This window comes from Lates calcarifer, linkage group LG3 (genome assembly GCF_001640805.2).
Source record: "Lates calcarifer isolate ASB-BC8 linkage group LG3, TLL_Latcal_v3, whole genome shotgun sequence".
NCBI classification, from domain to species: Eukaryota; Metazoa; Chordata; class Actinopteri; family Centropomidae; genus Lates; species Lates calcarifer.
The window spans coordinates 9,673,586-9,682,002 of NC_066835.1; the positions used below are offsets into that span (position 1 = coordinate 9,673,586).

Here is an 8,417-nt window from a genome sequence, read left to right on the forward strand (position 1 = left end):
TTTTGGATTCTTTAAAACATTTTGCCATGGAAATGTCAAGCATTAGCAATAGTGGAATAAATATATAGTTCCTACTTAATCAAAAGAACCAATACAACAGTATGAAAACACTCCACTACAAATCAAAGTCATGCATTCAAAATCTAACTTAGGTAAAAGCACAAAAGCAATATCAGCAAAAGAAGAAGTAACTGTTCTCCAGTAAAATGACCAATGTTACTGATATGTTACATGTGATGTTATTAGGTTGTTGATGCATTAGTGTGTAAGCAGCATTACAGTAGCAACCATAGCTGGTTGAGGTGAATCAAACTTTTTATGCATTTAAGTAGCTGTTGTTCCAACTTGGGCATCAGGCCCTCTCCAAAGGGTCACAGGATTAATCTGGGGGTGGGGGGGTGGGGGTCGTAAAATGAGAAATGGGGAGGAAAAGAAAAAAAAAAAAAGTTCTGATGTGTACACAGATGTGTATTCATATATTAACGTTTTTTGGAATCGTTGTGAAATATGTGATCATTTGACCTTTTTGGGCCTCAAACTGTTATTTAAATGGGAGGGAGGGAAAATGTCTCTTTGGTAGAACTATTACTAACAATTACTAACTTCTAACTCAGAGATCTGAAACATGACCAAGATGGTTGGGAAACACTCGTTTAATCTGTAATTATTAAATGTGTGTCAAAGTAATAACTGGCAGATAAATGTAGTGAGGTAGAAGGATAAAGTAGCATTAAATGTAAATAATCAAATTCTTGAGTAAATGTACGTGGTTAGGTTTACTACTAAGCAGTTATTTCTAACTTGTGTCATTAAACCTGAAACCACCATCAGGGTGAATAATTCCAGGTGAAGTATCCAAGCTGCCGACAGGACTCTGACCAACAAGCACAGGCTATAATATTCAAAAGTGGCAAATATCAGGTGATCATATTATTGACTACATATTCCTTCTTTCATTAATTCTACCTATCATGCTCACACATGGAAAGGTCTAGTATCATGACTAATATTGGAACAGGAACATGACACAGAACATCACTATGAAGAAACAACAAGAAAATCACTGATTGCAGGAGAAAAAAAACATATGCAAAAATGACAAATGAAAAAAAGAAAAAGTATAAATATATATTTTTATACTCAACATGTTCCTAAGATACAGATATCTGAAGGAGAATGAGGAAATTACCTGTGCGACAGCTACGTATCATTTCATTTTCTTATGTGAGGGGAAGAACAGCTTGCATCTTACGCAAGTGTTGCTAATACTTGAGGGGGAAGAAAGTCTTGAGGAAATACTCCAGAAAGTTGACCAGGATAAGCAACTAATCCCTCACTAATAATTTGTAAGTTAAATGAAAAATCCACCGTAAAATTTGACGTTGAATTTGACACTCATCGATATTTATTGATTTTTACCACCACACGCCATTGGAATACTGCTATGCAAATGGATGGTTTGGAGTGGATTTTCCCTTTAAATTGCTTGGCTGAAAATATCATAGGGATTTTCTCAGAATTAGCCTGTGTGATTGCTGACACTGTGTCTGTGTGTGGACAATTATTGTGTGATTACTAAGTAATTAATTATATATCACTTTATCCACTTAATTTTAACAAGCTAGGAAACAATAAATGCAGCATGGTAGCACAAGGTTTAATTCCTGCTCTAGCTGGTCATTTTGAATATGAACATTCTGACCATCCTCTCAAAACCACACCATCAACCACAGACGTATGCCGGATGCTTGACACACACAATTAATTCCTGCCCGATATTGGGAAATCCCTCCAGTCTGGAGAATATAAAATGACAGCCCATTGCAAAGACAAGGCAACTCCTTCTAGCCCTGGCAGCCCTCAGCATCAGTGGAAACTCAGCAAGTGCTTCCCAGCAGCGCAACATGCCCTCTAAACTCTGTAAGTGATTTGCAGCCCTGTAGTTGTGGTGAGCACGTTTCCTGCGTTTCTTCCTCTTTCCATTCATTCAGTCATTGACCCTCTTCCTCTCCACACACAGATGGCCCTTTGCTCTTTGCACTGATGCTTGCCGCTCAGCTGCTGTGCGCCTCCGCAGCCCCGGTTGAAATCGAGCCCACCGACAGCCCGGCAGGTGACACCTCAGGTGGGGGGGAGGAGGGGTCCTCTGACCTGCTGAGCGAATCTCAGCCTTGGAATTCGATGCTTAAAGTATTAGGGAACCATGAGAAAGAGGTAAGTGCTTTATCTTCCAGGAATTTCTCTCAACTGTGCTATCTTTGCAGTTGCCTGGATGAGCGACGTCTTCATCAAGTTTTACTGAGTTGTTTTTAGAGTTAGAGTGTGTAAACTGTGCTCCTGACCTCCAACGTTTCTCCTCTATCAGTTTGTGGAAGAATTCAAGGGACAAGCGGAATACCATATGCTGGACAACTACAAAATCTCCTCACTTCCAGCTGACTGCCGTGATAAATCCATCCTCAGCAAGGTAGCAGACCTCTTCCTCCCTTTGCTCCACAGAAACACTGATAGAAAATAAACTGGTGACAGAGTTCATTTGAATACTGACAGTGATTTTCTCTCTTCTCTCCAGGAGGCTTGTCTCCGCAGGCTGGTCGAGGGCCTGCAGACCTACTTGGTTCTTCTTAAGCACGTGGAGAAGGAGTATCCGAGCAGCTTACATGTCTCACAGATGAAAATCTCCATCGGGCAGCTGATAGGTGAAATTAAAGCAAAGGTGAGTCTGGCAGGCTGCTCATTTCTCTCTCTCTGGATTAACTCTGGGGAGGAAAATACATGTAAGCACTGTATGAGCCCTAAACTCTGTTATAGTAGCTGTAACACACAGTAAAAAAAATCTCTATTACAAAAACTTTTTGTAAAAGTACATCTGCAAAATACACTGAAAAGTTGAAGGACTCAGGATGCATTCATGTGTAAGTTGTGTTTTACTGTTGTTGTCAGCTGAGGTTGCACTCAGACTGTATAAAATATATATTATTACTTTTACATAGCGTTTATAGTTTAAGGGCTATGAATATGGTTGTGTAGTTTAGACATAGAAATACCTTGCATACTTCTAAGTTTTGTATTTAATCTGTGAAGTAACTATAGCTGGCAAATAAAGGTAGTGGAGTAAAACGTATATTTCCCTTAAGAAATGTAGGTGACCAGAAGAATTAAGTAGCACAAAATGAAACTAATTAGTAAAGTACAAGCAGCTGAAAATTTGAGTTAAGTATGGATTGAGTGACTGCACTTTAACTGATTATAGCTCATTTATTAATCATATTTTTCCTTCTTTTTTTAAATCTAATTTTTATTTCTGAATAAATATCCCCATTTCTTCTACCTTGTTTATAATGTCACATTGTTTAGAACTTTGTAGTGTTTGGCCTTGCATTACGTCTTGGGTTTATTACCATGACACAACACTGCTTAGTCATATATTACCACTGTCACTCTTGCCCCACAGATGAGGAACCCTGGACAGGTCACGGTGCTGACCAGCAGCCAGGAGGAGCAGCTGCTGAAGGACATCGACAGCCCCAACTCTTTCCACAGAAAAATGACTGCGCACAGCATCCTGCTCCAGCTCCGCAACTTCCTGCGCGACAGTTTACCGGTGGTTCGTAAAAGAGAGAGGGCCAGAGTGGTCTGGCCAGCGGGATTAATGCAGCCATCCATCCCCATTTCCAGATAGTATGAGAGATGAGGGCAATAAGAATCAGTCATGAAGGAATACCTCAGGGAAAATTAGGTGGTGGTAACACCGTCACTCCTCTCAGAATCATCCTCACACTCAAATGTCTGGTGGTTGCTGTGACTGCAGTAGGTATAATGGCTACTGTGTGTATGTTTAATATTGTAGGCCTGAGGGCTTGAATCACCCACTATTGCAGTACTTATTTAACCTATTTATACTTGGTGAAAATTGTTATTTATTAGTCATCGGAAAATCCATGACTGTGGAATAATAGGAATATTTTGATGTTGATTCATTTCTGGAATGTGACAATTAACTCGAGCAGCATTCTTAGTATTTTTTTAGGTAAATTAAAAAAATATAGTATTATCTATTTTTGTAAGCAATTATTACTTTCACTTATATTATTGTTTACTATTATTTATTTTGTAGTGTAAACTAAACTAAACCTGCTGTTTGAAAATTACAATGCAATAAGCCATGTTTTGAAGAACATGCTACTGGTGAGTGACTTGAAAGAGTATTCTGTACATGCAGAGAAAGAAAATAAAAATCATTTGCATATATAAGAAGCAAGTTTCTTCATTCCAACACTTATGACACATTTCAGGGCTGCAACACATTTTGTAACTGTGGTTTTTCGACCACGACAACAGACATTCTAATCAGCATCCTTATGTTCGTAATTTCGACAAAGGCTGGAAAATGAGTGTAACAGATAAAAATGAATATTACTGAATTTTATGTAGAATTTCATGGACCACCTACAACAATCAAGACTGACAAAAACAAGACTGACATTTTGTTGAGGATTTATTTTCAGAAATTTTAAATTAAAAATAAAAAGAGGAAAAACATGGAACTAATGGTATATCTTAACATTGGTGACACACATTCATAAACCAGTACCAACTGATCTGGTCTGGTCAGACAACATATTTTCACATAATCCAAATATCTTCCATCCCTGTTGCCAACACTCTCCATGCTTTTACAGCCACACACAATATGGCCACAGATTAACATTCATTCATTACTTCTCGGACATTGGACAGTATGATTTGTCGAGAAGAAAGTGAAAAATAATGTCCATTTCCCAGATTTCCAACACAGAGGTGGGTCACATGGTCATGACAAGGAGAGGATTGGCTATGTGGAGATGTTCCTCAGCCCCATAGCAAACTAGAGAAAAGAATAAAAGAAATACAGGTTCAAGAAGACTCCTGAATTCTTACAGTCTAATTACAACGCCCGAGACATCCTGGAAAGTTTCTCTCTCCCTCTCTCTCTTTTTAAAACTTAGTATCAGCATGCCAGCACTAATTAAAGAAATTCCCATGAAAACAAAATGATATATCTCACAGGTTTTAATGTGGTTTACAATACACACCCACACAGGATAAGGTATTAACCACATTTGATCATGTACCATGATCTGTTCTAATTACTCACTGATTGCAGTGCTTGCAGTATATTGCATATACTACAAATAGCTTACATCTAAATGAAATGATGTCCTGGATTTACAGGCATCAGAAGCTCGAAGGTAATAGTTAAAATTATCTAATTCTTACTTCAGTAAAAAGAAGGAAATATAAATTAGTTGACCTTTGACGTAAAACTAATTGATGGATTAAAGAAATGTCCTGCACCGTAGAAAACCTGAAGTACATACCAACAAAAAAAATTGAGAAGTCATGTAAGATATGGACATGTTGGGAACTTTGGACAAAGGCTTAAAATAGTTTGTGGAAAATTTATTGTTTTTCTTATATATTCTTATATATTGTTTTTCTAAAATAATAAGAAACAGAGTAAGAAAGTAGTACCATCTTGGTAAGCTACAGTGCAATTATTTATTCATTCCCAAATCATGGAAAATAATTACTGCAATTTGACTGAAATCATAGTGACTTGTACGGCTTGTTAACAGTTAACCCAGCTATTCCAAGAATAAAAGAAATTTGTCGCCGTGGTGCAAAACTAAAAACTTGCAGTTTGTGTCACATTTCACACCATTCTGTGTGCTTGTTTGGAAATCAGATAAATGATTTGACGGGAAACACCAATCTCATGCTAACGTGTCCTTACCTTAAGACTGTGGGTTCAGGCATTCCTGGATCTGCTCCACGTTTGAAACCTGTAAATCAAAACCATAGATGAATTGGTTTACATGTTAAACCGGTGCCAAGAAATGTAACACAGTGAAAACAGAATCTAGTCTATCCAAAGGACCATATTATGAGTTACAACTAGTCCCTAGCAGTTACAGTAGAAAATCCACCAGCTCAGTGTAAAATACACATATTCAATATGGCCTTCGCCTTGTAGATACCTGTTATAATTAAATTTTCTTAATGCCTGTGCACTGATAATGATACACCAAAAATTGTCCATGACAATTAGGTGGATCCTTTTGCCACTGGGTGCTGTAACAAATGTTTCACTGTGAGTCATTACAGTTAATCAGCAGATTACAGTTTGCCCCCTGCAAAACATCCCATAACAACAGCATAGTTGCATCAGATCTCATTTTTGTGGAATAGGGTGCAATGGCATTTGTAATTACAGCTGAAATGTAGCGAGCCGAACATCTGACTCACCACCTCCTCCTCACAAAAACAAAGAAAATCTATTTCCCCAATAGATTTTCTAGCTTCATTCACAGGTCACACATGGAGTCAACCATGATGCAACACATTCTTAAGAAAAAGGCATGAGTAAAATGTCAGAATTAAGGACAACAGAATGCCCATGGCCTGTCTTCTCAAACCAACAACACAATAAAATTGCTCAGATCCACATAGTAGAATTTAGAATTTTTTTAAATAACTGAAAGCCTCTAAAATAATTAATAATCATTGTTGCTTCAATGCTAATTAATTTATTCTCTGCATAACATATTCTATAATCAGTGCTGACATTTATATTATGACTGCCTGAAATATGCAGTTTTAGTCAGATGGTGCACTCCATGTTAAAAATAAGAAAAATCTACCCTTACATAAATGAGTTGCAGGAGAGAAACGCATGTTTAAAAAAGAAAAGAGGGGGTGGGGGGGTGGTGGGAGCAAAAGAAAAAGGAAAAAAAATGAAAGGGGAGAAAGTATTACATCAGCGTTGGTGTTTCCAATGTGCTGAAGTCAGAGAAGATTCATTCACACTTGGCAACTCCACTGGTTGTGAGGTCACACATGCAAAAGTGTCAACTTCCCCATCTTTATGGCCAAACCACAGCCATGCAAAAGTCTTAATTCCCCCCATCTATTCTCAGTGGCACAAATACGTGTGCACAGACATGTACACATTCAACAACCTACCCAAGGAAATACAGTATGTGACTAATATCTTTACTGCTAACACTCAGGACCCAGACAGGTTAAGTCTGAATGTTGCACAACCATTTAAATTAATGCCAATAAAGCGAAACTGGGACACTGGAAGTAAAAGTCCCTTGTCGTCTTGCAGTTTTTAATCGTTGTTTAAATAAAAACCGAGAATAACTGACTGTAACACCTCCCCATAAACCCTGTAATAGCAGCCTGCAGCAGAATGCTAATAAGCTACGCTAGGTGGCTAACGTTAGCTAGGCATGTCTTCTCAGCCCGCCGTTTCCCCCACCGCTAAAGTTCAGATACTGACCGAGGTACAGCACGGTTGGGATAAAGCCCCATCGGATGACAAACTGGCCGCACTGGAAAAGCTGCTGCAGCCGCTGTTTGGTCTCTTTGCTCATTTTAGCCATGTGTTTATCCTGTACAGCGAGGATGCCAAGGACAAGAGGAAGGAGGCGGAAGTGGCGTAGAAGAAACCGGAAAACGAACTTTTAAAAAATCTTTATTAAAAATAGTTGAAATTTACAGACAAACATGACAACATATAATCAAATAATAATAATATCCAGAAAAATGAATTAAGAGAAATAATAATAAAGAACAATAAACTAAATAAATAAATGAACGTACAAGGGGCAAATTCAGTCTAATCTTGGTCATTCATTCTATTCTTTTCATTCTATCTATTTTTATTTTTATTTTATTTTATTTTATTGCAAGATATAGTCTAACATTACAACAGAGTTCATTATTCTTGTTTGGTAGGATCATACCAAAAGTTATATCATCTCCAGACAAAGCATTTTTTGATGGTTCTTTGAGGCACCCCTGGGGGTTTTGGGGATAGCTACGAACCGTTCTGTCATAGGCCGCCATCGTGTGGAAAGACATATAACTGCGTAACTCCTGCTACAGGTCACACTGATTTAAATAAATCAAATAAATAAATAACAAAAAGAAAGCCATTAAAGTTCATGTTCAGTTCAAAGTTTTTGTTCAAACACCAAAAGCTAAGGACACTAATTTCAGAATTTTGAATGACATTTATCCACGCAATGGATTTTTGAGGAAATTAGATAATTTGGACAAATACTGCCGCACATTCTTTAACAGTGATACTTAAATATTAAACCAAGTTTTTCACCTGTATATGCTCAAAATTGGATATCTGTTAAAGGACTCTCTCATTTCTATTATGACATAAAATTGGAAGTTGTAATGGAAGAAATGTACTGTTGTTTTCATTATTTAGTAAAACACCATATCTATAGATGTCAAGTTATTAATATTAGATACGTTTTAAGTTATTGAATTCAATTTAAGGTACACAAAATGTATGATGCTAGAAAAATTCAGTAAAAACATACAGTTGGAAAAAAGTGTAAATGGGTAAAAAT

At 37.4% G+C, this 8,417-nt stretch overlaps 2 protein-coding genes across 2 annotated transcripts; one reads left to right on the forward strand and one right to left on the reverse strand.

The window, feature by feature from the left end:
- The first annotated feature begins 414 nt into the window (after window positions 1–414).
- Window positions 415–4,587, forward strand: LOC108897837 (interleukin-6). Its single transcript, XM_018697637.2, has 5 exons — window positions 415–1,920; window positions 2,021–2,214; window positions 2,366–2,467; window positions 2,573–2,716; window positions 3,455–4,587. Exons 1-5 carry the CDS (start codon window positions 1,905–1,907, stop codon window positions 3,680–3,682), a joined length of 684 nt encoding a protein of 227 aa, XP_018553153.1. The 5' UTR covers window positions 415–1,904; the 3' UTR covers window positions 3,683–4,587.
- On the reverse strand, window positions 4,481–7,492 carry tomm7 (translocase of outer mitochondrial membrane 7 homolog (yeast)). Its single transcript, XM_018697638.2, has 3 exons — window positions 7,328–7,492; window positions 5,777–5,825; window positions 4,481–4,867 (listed from the first exon to the last, which is right to left on the reverse strand). Exons 1-3 carry the CDS (start codon window positions 7,428–7,430, stop codon window positions 4,852–4,854), a joined length of 168 nt encoding a protein of 55 aa, XP_018553154.1. The 5' UTR covers window positions 7,431–7,492; the 3' UTR covers window positions 4,481–4,851.
- Between the last annotated feature and the right edge of the window lie 925 nt (window positions 7,493–8,417).

Excerpts from the sequence above, each read along its gene's own strand:
- LOC108897837 (XM_018697637.2), top strand. Across the intron at positions 2,215-2,365 it reads TAGGGAACCATGAGAAAGAG|TTTGTGGAAGAATTCAAGGG; the intron begins GTAAGTGCTTTA and ends CTCCTCTATCAG. Across the intron at positions 2,468-2,572 it reads ATAAATCCATCCTCAGCAAG|GAGGCTTGTCTCCGCAGGCT; the intron begins GTAGCAGACCTC and ends TCTTCTCTCCAG.
- tomm7 (XM_018697638.2), bottom strand. The coding sequence starts at position 7,430 with ATGGCTAAAATGAGCAAAGAGACCAAACAGCGGCTGCAGCAGCTTTTC. Across the intron at positions 5,826-7,327 it reads CCCAACCGTGCTGTACCTCG|GTTTCAAACGTGGAGCAGAT; the intron begins GTCAGTATCTGA and ends TTTGATTTACAG.